Here is a 23,357-nt window from a genome sequence, read left to right as displayed (position 1 = left end):
ATGCAGTTTACGTGCACGTACACTCGCATGTTCTAAATTGTGACCGAATGCTGCTGAATCGATCGCGATGAAGTCCAAATGAAATGTTACATATCACCGTACGTCGAGTGCGAAGATTAACTCATTAACAAGTGTTTTTCCTTTTTCTTTTTTCAAATTGAATTTTAGAATTTTGGCAAATTTACTCTTTTGCTATATAGACGTTGAAAAATGTTTCCTTTTTCGTTAAATAAATGAGCGAGAGTAATAGTCAAATTTAATTCAAAATTAAATAAGCACTAAATATATACCAAGTCTAGCATTGACATTTTTGTTTTTCATTTAAATGCTATGTTAATTTTCGTGATATTTCGGACATTTTTTTTATTACGAATAAAGATGTATTTTTTTCAGTTTCTGAAAAAGCTACATTTATTCTCAATATATTATTAATGATATGCGTCATCCCTTATAGTACAAACTATTTTCTCGAAAGAGCAAAACTGAAAATTTATATTGATTATTTTTTATCTATCATCAACTATTATATCTGTCTATACGTATAGAAAATAATAAAGAAAAAGATATGTTAGAATTGTAACAACCAACGAACTAACTTAATGATGTAGCAACGTTCTTCTACTCTACGCGAACCTAATTTTAACCGCGATAAACCTCTACTATAGTCGACGGACATACATGGTGTTCTAGAATTCTCGTCACGTATTATATGTATTTTTTAAATATTCTGAGACAAATTTTTAGTAGAAATAATTTTAACGCTACATCATTTCGTAATTTTTTAAATTTAATGTTTTAAGTTTATTTTAATCTCATTTTTACTTCATGTAAAGTTGCTGCGAAATCTGTAAAAATTAGTGAGAGAGATGGATATCTATACTTTCTCATACCATACAACTTAACATATGTTATAAAATCCTTTGTCTTCTGTTTATAATTCGGAAATTTTGATATCTTTTTCTCACGAAAAGACGTGAAAAATTTAATTTCTAGCTTTGTTGAGGAATACATAATGAAAACAATGGCAAAACTTTTAAGACACTCCGTACAGAGTTGGGTGAAGTCGACGCGATTGAGTGCGGCCCTTGTTCCTAAGTGGGTGGAGTACTCGCGGCGATTCAGAATTGAGTTCGTGTCTTGAGTTTCAACCGACTGAGAATTCAGCTATTCGTCGGCCGATAGCTTTTGGCTACGAGGTGGTAAGATTACACGTGAAGGGTTACATTCATTACGCTCGCGGTTGCCTACATCAATGCTCTGATGCGAAACATTTAGATTTCTGATGCTGCAGGAAGCATATTGTATAACTGGGCGAAGGATAAATATTTGTTTTAGACGAAGATAAGCACTCGGGATTTCTCATTATCGTGGCCTGATGCGTCGTTATTGCCTAAGTTCCAAATTACCGCAAATAAGGGTGCATTCGTGTGGGTGAGTGTCCAATGTCATTAAGACATCTTTAGGAAAGCAAGAAATTATGGAGGATGAAGTAGTGGCAGAAATACGCCGGGTAGCTTAAGACATTCACTCCCAGTCGTTATTTTGCAATTTGACTTTGCACTTCTAGCATTGCGAATATCTTATTCCCTGCTTTTGTTAAGATAAAACGTCGCTGAGGATAATAATGGAAACATTTGACGGGTGTTTTCGTAATCTGATATAATTTTAATTACTTTTTGCAATTTTATAAGTAAATTTATTGTCGCAGTTGTTTTATACATTCTAATTTATTTACGTAAATGACAAATATTTAGAGTCTTGATGGTTTATTCTGAATTTTCCGCGCTGCATCGCACAATAAATGACATTGGACGAGAGAGAGAGAGGAGCACCGAGCACTCCCCGGATTTCATTAAAGCGTCGCACGATAGCACGATTTACGTTTAGATTGTGTTGCAGATTCAACCGCCTCATATTTACGTATTCCCGTTCAGATAATATTGCCGCAGAGTAGAGAAAAATGACCGAAATTGTACATTACAATGTCATACATTGTCGTTTATGCATTTTTATATTGAAAGCGAAATATGTATTATTTACGCGCTCTCTCTCGTTCAAAACTATTATCGCTTTTACATACATAATAATTTGTAATTTTTATTGTAATTTTTATTTGAATTTAAGATTGCAAAATTTTCTTCCAATAATATATTTACAATTTTATATTTTTATAGATTTTTGATTCTATTTTTTATGCGTTACAAAAAAATTGAATTGCTGAGAAAAAAATAATTATTGAAGCAACTGAGGCTTTTTTATGAACAGTTTATATACATGTGCATATGAATAATGGAAGATTTAATATTAACAAGCTCGACGATTTATTGATAAAAAATAATACATTTTATCGGTTATTAAAAGCAAAATTCAACATTAATGACATATATTCGATTTATTGTAAAGAAAAAGTTATAAATTGAAAAAGTTATAAAAGAATATCTCTTTTTGTGTATTTATTTCTTGTTAATCGCATATTGCATATAATTAAAATTTGTGAAATATATAATTTTATATTTAAATTTATGACAATTATTAATTAAAGTTTTAAAATACAACAAAAACGACCGAAGTACTAATATTATGATTAAATACGTGTGATAAATCTACTTCTTACGCTTGGTTTTGTCACGAATGTATAATGAATAATTTATGCTCCACATTTAGTTGTTAAAATTGATGTTTTCTGTTTCGTCACTGAGAATAATAAATAAATCACTGGAAATTTAACCGACAAATTTCGATATATAAGCATGATATCTGACACGCATGTTATATAGTGTGAAAATAACGAGCACTTCGTAAAATTGATGCTATAGCAAAAAACAATTTAATTCGAGATGTAACACATTTCAAAATTCATTTAAAATTTCGTTTCTTTGTTTTGACGCGATTTCAAATTAAGTCTTAATAAGATTTGTAATGTTGAAGATGAAGATATTTGCACGGATCGTTAATCCAAATGAATCAGGACAATTTTGAACAGCGACTTGTTGAGAAGTCAAGACTTGATTAAATTTTCATTGAGAAATTAGAATTTATTCAAAATTTAAAAAAAATTATATATATATTGCTATACAAATAAAATAAAATTATTGAATTTTATTAAAATTTGTTCTCGCAGAAATCGAATTATTATTCAAATATAGAATTTTGAATAAACATATAGTCATAAAAGTCTTTTCTCAAATAGAATCGCGATGACCAAAAAACGAGCTCTTCCATCTACTACGCATACAATATCGAGAATTTATCCACGAAAGAGAGGTCAGTAGAATTACACATGTCAAAGTGCTTAACTAGGAAGCCCTAGTGCTTTCCTTGCGCGGGTTAGCGGATCGTTGCACTGAGAACTTGGGTCTTTCATTACATGTAGATTCGCCATTCAAAATTCATCATTTTCTCAATATCTCAACATCCCTATCTTCCGCAAGTCAGCGTGCGCAAGTAACCAGTTGAATACGTCGAGCTCAAATGGAATATATCTAGTAGTCATCATTTCAAAATTCCGCGTTAATTGTCTGCACTCTCGATAATGCGCAAATCATATTTTATTATTTTATGTGTAGCATATAAAATTAAATTTTACTATTTATTTAGACTAATAAAATTATAAGATAATAAAATTATTTTAAATTAAAATAATAAAATTGTTTTTGCATTTTTAAATCATATATATGTCATTAAAAGATGTAGCAAGAATAAATCGGAATTTTTGTTTGAAAAGATTTGCATCAATATTTGGTTATTAAAAATATACATATAATGCAAAAAAATATATGAAAACAATAAAGCATAAATAAAATAATAAGCATAAATAAATAATACAAGTAGAAAAGATAAAACATTTTACTAATGGAATAATGGATTTCAAATTTGTGTTTCGAAATATGTTTGTAGTATTTCAACCGATATCCTGCATGCTCGTTGCATCGAATGGTTAAAATTGGATCGTTAAATCTTCCTGTATACATTGTAGTATTTTCTCGTAACGTGAATCGATGAAAATCAAAATTCTGAATCGGGGTTAGCGAATGGCGCGATATCTGATGTGCCCAGCGCATTATTGTACTTATGAATCGATATAATCGCATCGATTTACGAACTTTCCCTAATGTTCTAATGGGGTTCCTCGTCGTTTCGCAATCTCCCTGCATCGAGCGTAGGCAAACTTCGCATAACAAAGTTCCAGGCTGGATTTAAACTAGCGTAAATTGTGACCTCATATCGGTCATTATAGGAAACTCGGTTAGCCCTTCAATTTTCTGGTGCAGTCTCACTAACTTACATAGAAAATAAATTGTTTTAATATGATTCTTATTCTTAGTTGAATTGCACCAAATATTTCTTTCTTGTATCAGTACGTATAGAGTTTAAAAATAATTACCATTATTGTTAAAAAGACAATAATGGTGATAATGTTATACATCTCGTTTGTAACAAGATAAATAATTTTCATACATTTTTATAGTAACAAATTTAACAATTATTTCTATTATGATCTTTAAATTAGTCATCAAATCAATTTTTAATGAAAATTAAAAAAAAAATGAAAAAGAATATTTTTAAGAATGTATATATATCGATGTTTAATATACTTCATTTATTATAGCGCATCTGTCTATTATGCCAAGCGTTATATCGCTTTGCAAAATGTCGCATCGATGTAATGAATGTGGAGAGAAACATTGATCAATGTACTAATCTCCCGAAAGCGACGATGCCGTTGTTAGCAATCGTATAATTGTACATCATACATATACATACAATGAAAATGTGTACTTATTATGTTCCAGCAGTTCCTGTCTCCTTTATTATTGAAGGACTATATTAGGAACATTTCGTATTATTTCACCAAATTTTCTGACCCCTACGCAGACCATATTAATTGGACTGTTTTCTGTAGAATTACCGCTTTCAGCTGTTGATTTTAGGATGTCGAGAAATGAAGTAAGTTGCAGCGCAAATTAGAAGAAAAAAGAGAAAGAGAAAAAGAGAGAATAAAAGGGAAAAGAAAGACACGAAGAATGAATAAATGAAGGAATTTATTTTACCCAGAGGAAGAAATTCACTTGTGAGATATATTGAGAGAAAACGCTCACATAAGTATAAAGTATAAAATTTTTAAATTTTTAAAAAGTAGAAAGAAATTGTGTAGCACGACATTAAAATAAAAATTAAAATTAGAAAAGAAGTTAAATAAAGAAATTAAGTTTTATGAATTATAAAATATTGTTAAATAGATCTAAAAATTAAAGGAAGAAAGTTTTAATAATTATACAAAGCTAAAGCTTCGTCAAAAGTTGATACGATAAAGGATTTGTTATATTTGTTGTATTAGTTTCCTAATTTTCATATATGTAGTTTTCAAACTGTTATCATTAATTAATCTCTGCTTTTACAAGCCAATCAAAATTAATGAGACAAGAAAATGTTTGCAAGATGACTATGTGATAAAGTTTCTTGGCTCTGACAATGAGTCTATTCAAAGAAACTTTATACAAATATTTCCTTATTGTGTCTATGCTGAATAAAATCGATATCTGATTTGCAGCTACGTACTTGTAATCTTGTCTCTTCTTTCTCTTGTACAAAGTTGCTGATAATAAAATTTTTCTAGAGCTCTACTTGTGCACGCGGTAATGTGAAAATATTTCTTTCAAAAATACATCCATTAAATCCGTTAAATCACCCAGCCGGTATTGAAAACAAGAAAATTTATTCACGAGTTTATGGTTAATGTTAGATTATACATTAAATGTATCCAATATTGCGTGGGTGGAAAAGGAAGAAATATAGGTGTTCAGAAAGAGACGCACGTGTTTTTATTCATAATCTAATTTAATTCTAAACCGTAAGCTTATAATATAAGAGAGTTTCTTAGTTCAAAAGTCGATGATTTTTTTTCTTATCCTCTTACAGGCAATGCATAGCAACAGTTCGATGCGAGATCATCGATTATGTAATAAATGAATTTGCTCATACTTTGCATGATTAATTCGCACGATCCATTAATATAATCATTAAGCAGGCTGTTCAGCACACTTGACAGTGCCGCTAGCTCGCAATTAACAGCATACATGAGACGAACGGGGCCACGGTTGACACGCTTACAAATTAACGTGTCAGCCGGGCGCCGAGAAATTCAACCCGACAGAAGCAAAATGGGATCGCGTGCATGGCACGTGACACACAAAAATTTTCAGCGTTAGGGAACGTCAAGTTGTTGCTGGATATTGTGGAAATTTTAAGGCACACGGGAGAATACAACGGACATATATTCGCCGACATTCACACATTTTTATATATATATATATATACGTATATAAAACGCGTGTGTGTGTACGTAATACGACGCTGAAGAAATAAAACGCATCGATTAGGAATCGTTGCGGTTGCAGTTTTCGGAAGTTTTCGCGGTATCATGGCATGTCCGATTGAATAACGCGCGTGTATAGATATTTTGATAGATTTTTGACGTCGATAATATCGATGAAAGCTTTAAAATTCCTGGATTGAGACAATTTCGTTCGGCGCGCGACGATAATACGAACAAATAGGACGATGAAAGCGCACTTCGTCAGAGATGAACGTGCTTTTTTGATAGCGTATAAAGTCTCCCATTAATACCTTCTTTCCCATCGATTTTGTCATTTTTTTCCTTTTATCTCTTCATGAACTCTCCATTATGACTCTCTCTCTCTCTCTTGTACAAAACGAATTTAATATACATATATTTCTGCTTTGTATTCCGAAAAATTTATGCAAACTTTGTATTTGTTGCGTTGCTGAAGTTTTCTTTCCTTTCATAAGTAATTATATGATTTTTTTAAAAGCAATATTGTTTTTCCTTTATTAAAAAAAAAAAAACACTATATTTGGTAGTATTTTGCAGAAATACATATGTATTAATTAAACACACATTGTTTTGATAAAATCTACATGAGGTTTGGATTTACGTGAATCGTGTACGATACAATAGACTTGCAATTAGCCGTATTGAAAAATATCATGCGAATAGTGCCGATAAAAATTGAATAGACGGGACACTTTAACAAATACTTCATTATTCTGGCAAAAAGAACAATGTCATTATATGCATTGGCATGTAACAATATTTGGGTAACTCGATTAAAAGCCGGCGGATATAAACCTTCGACGTGGCGTAATAGGATTTACGTTATACTATCTATCCCAGCTATCTTGTCCTAGCCTTTTAATTCGATATTTCTTGTGCATTATAAAATTAAAAATTAAAATATCTCTCTTAATTTTTTGTTTCTTATTCGGTAGATAAGAAAAATCTGGAAAATATAATCGTATCTTTTAGAAATAATAAAAATCTGTCATCGTCGACGAAAGTAGCGCAACTGAGCAAATCTCGAAGATAACTTTGAACATCCGAACTAAATCTTGACAAGGATAACGGATCTTGATAAAGCGAATTCCATAAGAACTGTGCAAAGAAGAACAGAAAGTTATGTTCTACAATTTCTCGAAAGTAATAGCGGGATTATTACTTTGCGTGGGGATCATCCCGCACTTTCCAGGTTTGTATTTTTACTTTCTCACGCAGAGCGCATTGCAAGAGGAATTTCAAAAGATATTATTACGACATCTAAAGCTTCGCTCGTGCATTTAAAATTAATCCATAAGTGCCGAAAGAGAGAAATATTAAATTATATGCGTCCATATGCAAATTTCTTGTTCGCGCGATTACTGTATTATAATAAATGAGAGACGGTGACGACAGAAAAGTCTGTAACAATTTTAATTCAAATAAATGCAATTTGCATTTATTCAAATTAAAATTGACAGTATATTTCAGAATAAATTGGTGCAGAAGTGATACATTTCATCACATTAATATGATCGTTATCTGCTCGTGTAAAATATAATCGAGCTATATATACATATATATATATATATTTTTTGAATCGATTAATAAAACCAATATTTCAATATAATATAATGAGACTGAGTCAACACACATGAAAATAAAAGAATAATTGTTATCTATTTTTTAACATATATAATTTATTTAAATATGTCTCTTAGAAAAAAAATTTATAACAATCCGTTATGGCCGTATGTAATGTTTCTCTTTTCGTCAGTAACATTCTTTCTTCCACCTGACATGAAATGTCAGGATACTTATAATCATTTATCTTCGGTATCACGATGACAAACACGCGATACAGTGAATGTGAAGTGTGAACATGCTTTATCAATTATCATGCTTTTATTAACTCATCAATCATTTACAGCGAGCGATTTGAACAATTACTTTTGCAAATTGAGAATACATATAGAATCAAATTATTAACGCGTATAAAAAAAAATTAATGTGTAGAAATATGCTAAGTTATTATATGATTAATTTCAAACCAACAATTTTCTTTAATATTTAATATCCGTGATAATATAAAATTGTCATAAAATAAATCATAAAATAGGGAGAAAAATTATGCATTTAAATTATCTTGATTTATTACGAATAAATTTACTAGTTCAATGACGTAGATTCGTTACACTTCATCGTACGATAACGCGAGAATGTCTGCGGCAATTATTCGATGTAAAGATGAGGATACCGGCGTCTGTAATCAACGCCTTCATTGTCACAAAACACGATCGGTATGCATTCGCGCGTGATAATAATATACGATGCACATATTGCAATCTGAACGTCTAATTCGTGGTTACGCGTCAACGCGACGCTGATAAGTATTATGATTCATCATATCAAGTTTGAACATGGAGCACAATAATTTCTGTATGTAGGAACGCGTGTTCTCGCTTTTACGTTAATTTTTCCTGAATATTTCAGTGGCATATTTGAGCGACGTAGCGCGCAAAAGTTTCGTTATTTATTTAAACGTATATTATTTTGTTCTGCGAGACTACTTATGATGTAGAGAGATTAAAAAAATTATTGTAATTTAATTAAATTTTAATAAAACTCTTATATATTCATATTTTAAATGGCCTTATAACAATGATGTATGATATGATTTGTGGAATATTTAATTTAGTATTATTAAAGAGATTAAAGAGATTAAAGAGTGGTGAATATTTAAAATTTTCTCTTACAGTTATAAGGACATATGTATTAAACATATATATATATATATATATATATATATATATATATATATATTCGGCAACGTAAACATTCGCTATTGTTTACGTATCACGGTTTTGTTATTCATACGGCGACACTTGAATAGAATTGTAGTGGGGTGAGACGCTCGAATTTCTTTGCTACGTATTATCATTCGCATGACAACATTCAAACAGTAAAGTAGCAGTGCGAGACGCTCCGTTAAATTCATTTTCCAAACGCGATCGCGACAAGTATCGTGACATAATTTAATAAGATTAATAATAAGTTATCTTTTGCTTATGTTAAATAATAATTATAATTTAATATTAACTAAACATAATTATATTGCTACGATAGGTCCTTTAACGCGTATTTCGAGTGATGTATACACATTTAATCAAGATCGGAATCAAAATTACGAATTATTGTTTTGTTGCGATCCTTATAAGCAATAATTATTTTTTCAAAAATATTTAAAGTTAAATATATTTCGTCCAATGCTTTATCGATCGCATGGTTCAGATTAAGATTATCGCGCAATTAAACAATCAAATTGTAAAATTGAGTAATTAACATAATGAAAGGCTTCGTGATACATCAATTGTTCAATTAATAATTAACCATAATTTCAAATATATTTTATACACTTTAATACTCCGCGTATACATATAATATGATAGCACGTAAAATATTTCGGCAACAACTTTTCAATAACATAGTGTTTGGGTTTTGCGGCCCTATTGTTTACGTTTACATATATGGTCTTATCATTCGTACGGCGCCATTCGAACAGTAACGAAGTGGTACGAAACGGTGCGCATATTCTTAAATATTTTTCCTAAATGATCGCGATTAATATTAAAATAAAAATCACTATTATGATTATTATAATTAATGATTTGTTTTTCTTTTAATAAAAGACACAAAACTGTAATGTCGATATAAGTAATTGTAAATATAAATCTCTTTCAAATTCTCAATTGCGATCATCCATTATTGTGAATAAAAATAATCGAATTAACAGAAAAATTGTATATTTTATTACGATCTTTTGATCATCGATCCTTACGGATAATAATTATTCATTTAATTAATTCTTATAGTCAAATATATTTCGTCAGATAATTATCTCTAAAATGCGAGCATAAAATAATTATTAATTAAAAGATTGTTATATTATTTTTGCAACGATACACTTGATTTTGGTCTTGTGTAAATGTTAAGCGGGAATTGTATCTTCTGAATTACTCTCCTGTGATATAATAAAATGTATATCTCATGTAATTGTTTCTCTATCGGGAGTGCCGTGCAAAGTATTGTACGATCGTTGTATATACGATTAACCATAATTAATTGTGTTTTCACGAGTGACTGTGAGTGTTATGATTAAACAGCAAAGAATGAACAAAAGAGGAAAAAAAGTCCGAGAAAAGTATCGAGCGATGTACGGAGCAACAGTATACAGTGAGTAATTTATTATATATTCTCTTTTATTTACATCATTTTTAAATATAATCTCACGTTATACGTATATAATTTTGTAATATGATATATATCATATTACAAAATTATATACGTATAATACCCTCCCAGGGTGTAACCTTGGCGTGGTGGGAGGGCATAGTACCCGGATGGTACCTTAAGGGCCTTAAAGGCCTCCTGAGGTTACTGAGAAGGGGAAACCAAGCACCCAACGCCGTCGTTGCTGTCAACGTGCCGCGGACGGCTCGTCGTATCGTTAATGCTGTCATCGTGCCGCGGACGGCTTATCGCGGCGTCGGTTCCGTCAACGTGTCGCGGACGGTTTCGCGTCGCGGCGCCGGTCCCGTGTCCCGTCATCGTGCCGCGGACGGTTTTCGCGTCGGTCGCGTCGCGTGTCCATACTGCATTGCCACGAGTCGTACAATGACTCATATGTGGTACGCACATCTGTGGAGGACTTAGTGCGTTGCCTTGTTGCTCGTCATCGGAGCGTACGAGCAACGAGAGAGTCGCGTAACCGCATAACCGCGTTTTCGCGTCGTCGCGTCTTCGCGTCGGACTTCTATCCCGTTTTCACGATTCGAGGATCGTACTTTGTTGCCGACTAACTGGGATATCTCTCAGCGTTGCTATCGGTAATATATTAATACTCTATTAATATAATTAATTTTATATGATATTAGGTAACGTTAATACAATATTAATGTTATATATATTATATAAATATTTATGTATTAATAAATTTAATATATTAATGGAGACGCAACGTTAAAACGCCTCAGTATCGCGGCTGAGGTGAATGCCGGCCGCGTAGCAACGTATGATCGTGCATAGTATAGATGCGATGATCGCGCGGTTAATCTTGAACTTCGGTTCGAGAATTGGCTGTTGGGGGCACGCTCTGCTTCGACGAACGGTTCGGCCCGAATCGGTTAGAATTCGATCGATTTTTGAATCGTCGTTCTCTCATCTTGTTCCGTCTATCAGCTGTACTGTATCGCATTGAGGACAGTTGGCTGTGTTTTATTAGGTTCGATTTTCGCTCGCTAGAGAAGCTGATTTCTCATCTTCTAAGTGATCTAAATTGTGAACACTTAGGACTTGGGTATCTTCATTCTCGACCCGTCTCTCAGCCTTATGATAAGCGTAAGTTTCAGTCTGTATGATAGAAACTTGGTGGTTCTCTGTGATCGTTCCTAATAAAGTTCAAGTCGGCCCTCGGTGAGAACAAGCACGGGCAAGAATTGAGCGTCGATTCCATCAATCGATTTCGTCTTCTTCCTTTGCTCGCTTAACCCTAGCTCGGAGTAATCGTGAATTCCCGACTTGTCGACTCGCAGTATGATTCTCGTGTGAAACGGGGTTCGATCGTGCCGAAATTCGAAAGTGCGGGAGTGTTGTTGAAAGTATCGCGCGTAAAAGTGCGGAAGTATTTTTTAATAAAAGTGCGGGAGTGCCGTTTAAAGTATCGCGCGTGTGAATCTACCTGAGAGGAGGAGGAGGCCTAGGAGAGGCATCGGGCATCGGTGGAGCAACTCTGTGGTAAGTAATTTTTTATTTTTATATTAATTATCTATTAATTGTATTTAATTATTAATTGCAAACGTGCAATTTAAATTGAGCAATTAATCGCGTAATTTAATTTTTTCTTTATATAATTTAAATAAGAGAAAATTAGAGAAAAAGATATTTATATATAAAAGCTATAATTTTGTAAAAGTTTCTACTTTTAGCTAATAGCTTTTGTATGAAATTATTACAGTTATTAGTAGATTTTTTCAAAATTTATAAAAGTATTTTATTAATCTGCTTATTATTACATGCATCAAATATAAAATTCAATGCATACAATAAATTTTTGGAAATATTAATTATTTTGAGCATTACTACAATTTGCATCTCCTATTTGTATGTTCAGATCAACGTAGCGACCCTGACATCCTGAGAGGAGGAGGAGGCCTAGGAGAGGCATCCTGCACCGGCGGAGCAACCCAAGGGTGAGTATTATTATTTTTATATTAATTATTATAAAACCCGTACATGCATTAATTCGATTTGATCATTGTTTGAATATTTTAAACAAGGGAGACTCATACTATAAAAGTTTTTATTTAAAAAAAATAGTTTTATTTTTTAGAATTTATAAAATTGTTCCATATTTATATACCTTTTTATTATTATACGCATCGAATATGAAAATCGATGCGTACAATAATAATTTTTTGAAATATTAATTATTTTAAGCATTGCTATAATTTGGATTTTATATTTGTGTGTTGCAGACAACGTAGCCTCAAGACCAAATCTCCGCTGTTGCGCATCAGTGCCGGTGAGTGATAAATTTTATTTTATTTTGAGGTGACGAATCCGTAGATATTGTAGATGTAGATTGCAAATGTAGATTGTAGATAGATTCGTTGCCTCAAAATGGATGGGCTAGAATATATAGATTGAATGAAATAACTTTCAATAGACTTTTTAAATATGCATTAAGACGTATTAGAAATATAACTTAAAACATAAAATTTAAAAGAAATATAAAATATTCTTCTCAATTTTATTTAAATAATTATTTTTTTGCTGCGTCAATTTTGTCACAATTTTTCATAGCCCATCCATCTCTAATTAATCTTAATGCCAAGTTAATAAAATAAAATAAATCAAACACATTTCTGCCGTGTGGATAATTTGGCGATAATATTTATAATAATAATAATTAATAATAATAATTAATAATAAATAATAATATAAGATTTAATATTTGTAATAATAATATAGGATCAAGTTTGATTTATTTTATGTAATTTTTAAATTTTATTTAATTTTATTTTATTGAGATTAAATATTATTATATTATTATAGTATTATTATGTAAATATTATTATATTATTATTACAAATATTAAATCTTATATTATTATATATTATTAATTATTATCATTAATTATTATTATTATAAATATTATCGCCAAATTATCCACACAGCACAGAAATGTGTTTTATTAATTTTATTTTATGTAATTTTTGATAAATTAGCATTAGATTGATTAAAGTTATATTAAAACGATGCATGACAAACATGCCATTAACGAGCATAAAATTATGCTCATATACCGGCGACAGTAATTAGCCGGCAACGTAAAGAATTTTTTTCCTTCATCGATCTCCGACAGAGGTCGAAGCTACATCTCTGGCTAAATGTAGCCAGAATAAATATGGCCAGGATCAACGAAAGGTAGGTTCAACTGGCCCAACGGAAGCCTACGGTGCACTTTATTAGGGCATTTTATTAGGGCACGCGAGTAAGACACGCAAGTAGGGCACGCGGTTAGGAATACGTTCTTCAAATCGCGGATTTCAGTCTTTTTTAAGAGTGGATCTTCACCGCCTATAATAACGTAGAATCAAACAACGTTTCATGTGTGTTTTATTCAACGTAATAACGTGAAATATTTTGATATTTTAAATATTTACGATATAATTTGTAATGATATAGTGATAAACGATATTTTGTCATATACACATAAACACTGTTTAACTTTTATTTTTGATTATGTCATAAATTCAACGCTGTCAAGAGACTTTTCATAATCGTTAATCATTTTTATCTGAGTCTTACGATTTTCACTTGATATTTTAATACACGTATTAAAAGTTGTAAAGTTTGTAAAGTATTTGCGAAAGATAAAATTTTATTATTTTTTTTGAAAAAATTAGATTATTTTGAAAAAATTAGATTATTTTGATATGTTACGCTTTAATGGCCGTGCGACTAATCATTAGCCCTTGAAACTATTTGCATAAACAAACATAATTACAAGCAAGTTTATGATACGGCTCTTTAGTGATTAACTGTTGATGTTTAATTAATTTCTTCGTTATCTCTTCAAAGCAACTTTGTTTTGCATTACGCCAGGTGTTGTACTAGAATAGTTCACGTTGTTAAAATGCGAAAAGTTGCTTGTAACGCGAGAATTACTTAACCGAGTGAGGTAAAATAAACGAGTTTAGTCTGTCCTGCATTCTCCTGCATTCTCAGAAAATAAATGTTCAGGTGCGACTGAAGTTGTTCTATAACAATATGTAGTGTCTTTCGGAAAATAGTGCCAGTAAAAGCTCGGAAACGTTAAAAGTTTTATTATCAACGTTTTTTTTTTTTCGCGATAAGAATTGCAGAATAATTTGTTTTAAATTTGTTATACTTTGTAAACATCTGATATATTATAAAATTGCATTCGATACTTCATCGTCTGTTCTCAAAGACTACAAATCATGGATTTGAATCTTAAACCTTCTTATGTCCGGGTGCATCTCACGCAGCCGTGATTTTCCGACTTGCAATATCCGTGACAACAGTTAACCGCGTTCAGATTATTAATTAAATTATTTCTCGCCGGTTATTAACCGCGAGCTTAAACTAAATTATTCCTCGCTAGTTATTAACTTTGTTTGAAACAACTATGTTTCTCATCACCTCCCAATATTACGGACTAAATCATACTTTTTTTACACGTTCCGGAATTTAATCACGACTGCTGTTGAAGGCGCATATGTTACAGATAGTGTACGATACTGAAAATTCAATGAAAATTCCGTATTTGATATGGCCTTTCGTAAGAAAAATTCTTTTCACGCGAATATATATGTGCGTACACATAATACCATCCTAAATTCGGGAGCAATGTTTTGCGAACCATTAACTTTCCATTCTTGTGAAGAATCGCGCGTATCTGTCTCTTCCAAATCGCAGCGGTATAAATTTATACACAGTTCCGCTTTAATCACGTTAATTCTTGCATAAGGCTAAACTTTAGTATCGTAAAAATTATGCAAACCATATGACAGCATAAATTATTATTGCATAAATTATTATAGCTTGATATATTCATTATATTTTATATTACTCATATATACATGTATAAAGAAAATATTTTCTCTTTTTAAATCACAATAATGATATTTTAAAAAATACACCAAATAATACTAGATAAATATAAATTTCTAAAAAAAAAAAAATAAAATTACAAATATTTTTGCGATTACTGCACAGAATTTTTCGTTATACTAAATTTAAATTTTTACGTGTGTCTTCCTCAACAGGAAATAATTTATAAATCAATAAATTTTTGTGCACTTTAATTTGGAAACTCGTTATTTTATAGTAACATATAATGCGCATGCGGGCTAAAGTGTACAGTTATGTCGATATAATCTGATTCTAGAATAGACACACATATCGTGAGACCGATTTATCGAATCTGCAAGTTAACTCGCTTTGCTCAGAATTTGCATCGACCGGAATCGATATCGTTCGATACGTTCTCGATAGGTTTTCCTTAAATGTAAATTTGTACACGGAAAACCGCGAAAGATCCCGTGTACCGTAAGTAGCACCACTCTAAACGAAGGTATTTGCTACGAAATTGCACGACTCGCGAAATCGGTGACATGCCCTCTTTACGTATCTCACGGTTTACTTTTTAAACTCTTGCACTGAATAACGAGAAGAGTTGTAATCGGTGCTTTGCGATCGCGTCCTTGTTATCAGCTGACACCCGGTAGATAGATAGAAACGCCGCGTTCTTCACGTTGCTATCGGACGCAAAAAGCGCACATGCCTAATTATTATTATCGTGTGAACCTACGGCGAGAGTAATTATTTCCGTCGGCAGTAACACACTTTCCGTGAAATGAGCCGGCACCGGCGTCGGCGCCGCCACGGGGATGACATTAAAGTTTTGTCAGGCGCATACATATGTGTATGCATATACATATACATACATATATATATCCAAAAACTTATTTCATTTAAACTTTTCAAGTTAACGGGATTGATAAGCGTGAAATGAAGTCATGATGTTTTTGCGTATTTCTGTTATGTAAGTGTGTGAGCGAACAGGGAAACTTGAGATCACCACCGACTGAAATATAATTATCTCATTCGAGTGTTCTCACGGTCAGATTGATAAGCGTACAGATCTGTTATACTTTAAATGCAGTTAAAAACTTTTTATTTTGCGCAGACACATAGATTTAAACATTTGGAATCGACAACAGTAAACAATAAAATCTTGTTCTTTAATTATTTTTTCAAACAAACTAAATTTTTGTGACGTTTCATTTCAAACATTAGTCGCAATAATTAAATTATTTTAATTATGACTTTTATCGAATTTCAAGCAGAAGAAAAAAATATGTAAATTGTATTCTCGCAAGCATCTGCGAGACTGAAAAGTTACTCGATACAGTTTAGAACACTACGTATAGAGGAATCCCTATTTCCAGACCCCGTTTATTCACGGTTCGTTAATTCGCGTAGTTATTTCGATCGCTCTGCTACTTTCTTAAGGGTGGACAGCATTTCTGTTAAGTACCTTATTAATGTACGTAAAAAAAGAAAAATACAGAGAAATATTATCGAGGGAATTCGTATTTGTACTTACCTTTATCAGCAAAAGTTTCGATGAGAAGAAAGTATATAGAGATTCATACTTCCTTTCACGGCGTGACTATTATTAATATCCCCCGACAGTATCCTTTTGAATGTAAATTGATAAAACTTTGCATAAGTTAACAGAACTTTTGATTGCCGCGAAACAAAGTCTGGAACAAAATTTGTGACAAACCATTTCTGACAAAAGCACGTATTATATATTACTTGTATATCGCGCGTAATAAACGAGGTAATATTTATTCTGATATTATATTCACACAATAGTCGCGAAAATGATTCCGCCATTTTTGCAATTAGAAACAAAGTTCGAGAATACGAAGCATCGGATAAATATAATATTAATGTGACGATAATGTTCAAGCTTTTCCTAATTAATTAAGCATGCATTTTTGCGAAAATGTTTGTTCGAAAAATAAGTTTTAATTCAATTAAAAAAATGAGCGGTTTTTATATTGATTCAAAAATTTACATTAACGCACTATTTAAAAATAATCACGTTTTATTCCAATTAAAAAATTGCGTCCGTTTGAACACATAATTTTTATTTTTATAATTTTTAATTGTACTTCGAGATCAATTGAATATTTCATGTTCCTCATTACCGTGTACTTGTTAACGAGTATAAGCGAAATAATATAACTAGTTACATTTTCATATTTTTCGACATTTTTATTGCCACATTTTTATCAAACTGGAAAGTTGGATCCTGAAAAAAGTATATCAGTTACACTCATGGATGTCACTAAGCTTGCCAGTTTCGGTGATGGTACACCGTGTAAATATGAGTAGAGAAAATATCAGGAAACTCCCATGCATAAAAAATATGAAAAATATATAGAAAAAGTAATAACAACTTTTATATATATATATTTTATAGTTGCAGAAATATACGTGAAAAATATTGATCGCAAATATGGAAATAATACAACAACAATAAATCTATATTTGCAAAATCAAATTGCAAAATTTTAAATAATAAATTCTATCGACTGTGTAATACATGCATATATCCATGATTTAATGAAATTGTTGATTGATTTAATAAAATTCAGCTCTTTTATTAAAATGTCTCTTTGAAGTATCTTGTTGCGCTTTATTTAAAAAAAAAATGTTTAATCAAATTTTGTAGAAATATATTGTGTGTATTGTATAACATAACAAGATAGCTTGAACAATTTTTAGATAATTAAATTAAACACATTTATATTCATATATTATCTTAGTAAATTCTATAAAAATTGACACTCTATTTTTACAATTTCTATATAATTGATAAGATTCTATAGCTCTTTTTTTTTCGTCAAAAAGTTTTTTTTTTTAAACGAATGATAAGAATTAAATTGGAGTATAAATAACGAACCAAAGATATGTTCAAATAAAATTTTTATATTTGTAAAAATCATATTTAACTTTCTCTAAAAAAATGTAATCTGCGATTAGGCAAACTAAACAATTATTTTTTAATGCTTATAAAAAATGCTTATAACATTTTTTTTTATATTAAACTGTATATTTTTGTCGGATTCGGCGGATTTCGACTTTTAATTTGCCACGCTGAGAAACGATAAGCGGTATAACTCTCGTAATTTGCATTGTTCCATAATATGTTTGCGTATTATCACAATGCGGACAATGTGCAACATATCGCGTTCCAAGCGGTCAGCGCCGGTTTTAGAAAGCTTCTGTTGCATTTGCCTCCCTTGTACTGGCCACATTAACGCGCTTCATGGCCTATCGTATGTTTGTTGGTTTTCGAGCAAGCGGTCATACGGATTTAGAACTTGCTTGGGACTTAGCCAAGCACGTGACGTGTTTCTAGATTACTAAAATTTGAAGTATTCCCGTAATTGCGCGCACACGGCATGCAAGTGCAGTGACATCACGTTATCTCATATAACGCATTTAAAATTTTATTGTACTATTGAGATAAACAGCGTCGTGAAGTAATTTTTTTTTTTTCAAAATGTAAGCTAAATATGTTAAGTGTACAATATTAAAGGTGAACTTAGAGTATCTCTCACAGTTTGATTATTAAATATATATTATTAATATATTATATATTATTTATTACGTAATATTTTTATATTAAAAAGAAAGAGATATTTTAATTGTAAATAATTAAAAAATTACTCATCAAAATATTTTTTAATTATATTATAAATTTCTTGTGATTAACGATTTTGTTATATCACAAATTATCGCATTCTTAATTTTAATCGTACCTTAATACGTATTTTGAATATAGGACAACACTTTCCTAAATGCAATTTACAAAAATATATTACACGCGCACGGTTCCGAATTGTTTCGTGCAACAAAAGTTAAGGAACATTAAAGTCGCATGATGGCCGTTAAATGATTTTCAGGGTGTCGTTTATATGCAAAGATAGATATCGGCAACAAAGGCAAATCTCGATAATTTATACATTTTTTTCTGCACAAGATAACATCGATGTATGCATCGTATAATAACGTAGATAAGGTCACAGCATAAATTTATTCTCGACGGGTATATTTAAAGAGTGCCCGTACATCGCAATATATATCGATGCGGCAGATGCGTGTATCGTTATTTTTAAATTTCGATTCTCTCTGAGATTCTTTCACGACGTATATTAAAAAAAAAAAAACAAACATATGCGACTTCAAATAAATACGTACGGTGTAAATAGTAGCGAAATGTCACGAGCGAAATCACGCTCGCGTGAAGGGGTAGCTCGTATATATTTGCGAAAACTGTGCTGCTAAATCCACGCCTTTAGCCGCGGCACAACCGGCACACGCATTTACATAGGAATTCTGGGATGCGAAAATATTTTTCGCTTTTCCATCCTCGCGATATCTGGGATGTTTGCGGTCGAAGCGCGATCAGGGACAGTCTTTCTTTTTTTTTTCACTCGATACGGCAAGGTTCGATTACTCACATTGGCTAGCAAGAGATGCGTGCGCGTTTATATTAATGTCGGGGTGTGCGCGGACGAAAATACGTAAGGCTTGAATTTTTTTCGCAACCTCTCAAGACGTGTGCGGATACTCGGGACGTTCGTTTTTTTTTTCCCTTTCATCTGATTTTCAATGGCCGTGCACATATCCGGGGGCTGTGGCTATTATTCCGCGGCCTTGAACACGCGAGGTCCCCGTTCTCGTGCACATTTACATCAAGTTTCTTTACATAGCTGCATACACAAAATGCACACATATACACACATAGGGAAAGAGAGAGAGAGAGAGAGAGAGAGAGAGAGAGAGAATATTAGACGAAGGAGAGCGTGCGTTTGCCATTCGTGCAACATTAAAATCTCGTTTCGCTGAATCGCAGCAGCAGGTGGGACAACGAGCGTTGCTTTATCACGGGGGAAATTATACCTGCGTTTAAAAAAGTGTTCCTCCCTGAATTTCTGCTCGCTGAGCATTATTGTTTTCCCAGCATGTCCGCCCGTTTCTTTCCCATGAGCTTCGCAACTCTTCAGGGAGACATTAAGGAGCCCAATCCACTGTATGCTTGTTAGTCCGTTGTACTGTATTTTTTACTTCGATTTTATAGATCATTTTCGCGAAGTTTTGCTCGTTGTATCATATATATATATATATATATAAAGATTTTTTATTTAATTTTTTTAAAATTATCTTTATATCATACTTCTTGAACACGCTTATTTGTATTTGTAATGCAAAGAAGTATATAAAAATATATTGTTGAATAATTTATAAAATTTATTAAAATGATCGAACATCTCGTCAAGAAAAATTTAAAAAAAATATAAATCAATAATATCAGGAAAATCAATAGTATCAGGAAGATTGACATTCAAAGTAACTTATATTTTAATATTTTTAATATAACACTATGTAATTTTGTTTTCGTTTTTTCTTTTTTGGCGCCGTTCGTCGTTAAATATTATAATACATATATTAAAGTATTAGTAAATGTGCGTATAATGGCAGCTTGTAGGCTTCAGAAATCGAAACCGTGTCGCAGAGAGTGACTAACAGTTACTAAGAAAGCTCCGCAAACAGCGTCATAAGCGTCTATTTATGGATGATAAAACGACTTTTATAAACGGCGGGTTAAGTACATTTCATGGCACAGTTTATTTCTGTATTGCAGCAGCTGCCTTTTGTTTTTACATCAGAAAAGTCGACGATAATTATTTTGTCGATGATTTTTAAAAAGGGCGCGATCTTCACTTTGGCGCCATAAAAACGGGACAAGAACAGAATCTCGAGAAAGTTTCGCCTTGAATTTTCTCTTTCATGTACTTTTTACTTTACTCCGTCATATCAGATCGAATTTATGCTCGCAAACTCCGTGCTCTTCAGCTACGTGCATATCTGTTTAGAGTTGTCGGCGTCTGTCAGATGCACGTGATGCATTATACACATGACGTCGACAGGTTACACAGAAATCTTAACGATAATCCCGGATTTATTCGCGTACCGGGCGGGAAATTTAGAACGGTGACTCACCCTCAGCTTCGCCTAGAAGAATGGATCCGCCAAGGAACAGGAAGATGATTGTCGCGATCGCTCGCATTCCCATAGCCCTGCGGAGGAGATACTGTCCCCGGTGCATGATTAAGAGAGAGAGAGAGAGAGATCCACCTGGGATCCGTTGACGGTATCTAAACTTTCCTAGCGCACCACAATCATCAAGGGAGCACCGTACACCGTGGCGTTCACCAAAATAGGCACCAGTAATTTCCACACAAAATCACGATCGGATTAGCGTAATCTCACTGTTTTATAAAGCTCGATATTGCTTGTTCTGTGCACCAGCACTTCGGTTTTAGGTTCAGTGTGATTTAAAAAATTCGTGCATCGCGAAATCGACGATCGGGGTGAGAGGACGGAGAACCGATCAAGGAGAAGAATGTGAGAAACACCACTTCTTCTTTTGGTAAAAAAACTGTATTTATCGGCGAAGGAGATTCTTCGCAAAAAGGAAGACTGACAGGAAGAGAAGAAACAAGGAAAAAATAGAGGAAGAAAACACGTGCGCGCTCGATAAAGGGTTCTCCGGGGCGTTGACAGCCAGTAGAATCCAAAATGATCGTTTTGGCGCAAGGGAAGATTATCGCGATTTACACGATCATCGACGAACGGATCGATGATGGAACGATCTCTTCCGATCTCTGGCGGCTTCGCGGCAGAGTGAGAATTCGAATTGGTTCACGACGACGACGAGGCCGGCGAGGGGTACAACCGAGCCGGAGACAGAGTCGCGAGCGACTGGCGTTCCCGAGGTGAGGTGGAGGCGAATCGTGCGCTTACCCGAAACTAAGCGATTCGCGGCCGTCCTCGGCGCAACGCGCACCTGTCGTTCCGCGGCTCGATGCGCATGTCCCTGTCCGAGAGAAGCCGACAACCGACTGCCGGAGAGAAGACTGTCCGTCCCTGAAGGGGATACGAACTGCTGGCGGCAGGTGGGAGAAATGCGAGGGACAAGTAAACGGGGTTGGCTTCCAAGAGCAGATGAAAAGGGACGGGGCGACTAGCGTAGCGGATTCCACGGGGTGATGAAAAGAGACAGGGTGACCAGCGCGGGATCCGCGGGGACCAAACATGCCGGTGTGTATTCGTGTGGATGCCAAATTAAGATTTTCCGTGCGATCCAGCTCTACTCAAGAGTGCGCGATTTCTCTCTCTTTCTCTCTTTCTCCGCCTTCCCCTCTGCGAGACTTTCGAACGATTCAAGTCACAAGCCGACTTTGGGGTAGGTCGCGACTCGCGAATGGGGATTATCGAACTGCGCAAGCTGAGATCAGCGAGATTGTGTTGCATTTAACGCACTACGTGATTATGTTGCTTTTATATATGTAACAAGGTGGTAAGATTTAGGTTTATGGATTTGCAATTTGCTATCAAATGAATGACGATGAAACATACTAATGAGCGTTTTAAAAATGTAATTAAAATTTAACAATGTAATTAAATATTTAATTTAATATTAAATACAAAAGAATATTTTTAGGAAAACTTTCTGTTATAATAAATATTTTAAACTTCAAATACTCTTTAATGGCATCGGGCATTGCGGAAGAGGTAAATATTTGAAAAGATTTAAACTTTCCTTTTAAACTTTAAACAGTATTTAATATCCTTAAAATGTGTATTAAAAAAAATTTTATATTTCGCTATAACTTTTGAATAATGGACAATGATATCGCAAGAAATTCTAATTTAAATGGAAGAGCTAGACGAGACAAAAACGTCATGAAAAGATCGTGAAAAACGTAAAGATGACAGAAAATGTAAAAAGAAATATATCAGCGCGTAATAAACAATATATTATAACAATATTAAATTTATTGTTAGGTTT

The 23,357-nt window shown here is 32.9% G+C and overlaps 1 protein-coding gene and 1 long non-coding RNA gene across 4 annotated transcripts in view; one reads left to right on the top strand and one right to left on the bottom strand.

Annotated features, from left to right (window-relative positions):
* The window catches only part of LOC126856888 (hemicentin-1), a 165,501-nt gene extending 143,107 nt beyond the window's left edge, over nt 1-22,394 (bottom strand). For all 3 annotated transcript variants that reach the window (XM_050605864.1, XM_050605862.1, XM_050605863.1), the window contains exon 1: nt 21,506-22,394. In XM_050605864.1, coding sequence (XP_050461821.1) covers nt 21,506-21,611 — 106 coding nt within the window. In that variant the 5' untranslated portion in view covers nt 21,612-22,394. The remainder of the gene's footprint in view (nt 1-21,505) is intronic.
* Nucleotides 11,403-13,000, top strand: LOC126856998 (uncharacterized). The gene is made up of 3 exons (XR_007688435.1): nt 11,403-12,127; nt 12,504-12,582; nt 12,868-13,000. It is a non-coding gene; the product is annotated as an uncharacterized LOC126856998 (long non-coding RNA).
* Nucleotides 22,395-23,357: the final 963 nt, after the last annotated feature.

This window comes from Cataglyphis hispanica, chromosome 20 (genome assembly GCF_021464435.1).
Source record: "Cataglyphis hispanica isolate Lineage 1 chromosome 20, ULB_Chis1_1.0, whole genome shotgun sequence".
In the NCBI taxonomy this organism is placed as follows: Eukaryota; Metazoa; Arthropoda; class Insecta; order Hymenoptera; family Formicidae; genus Cataglyphis; species Cataglyphis hispanica.
The sequence above is the reverse complement of the archived record's forward strand: the minus strand, read 5'-3'. Positions and strand labels throughout refer to the sequence as shown.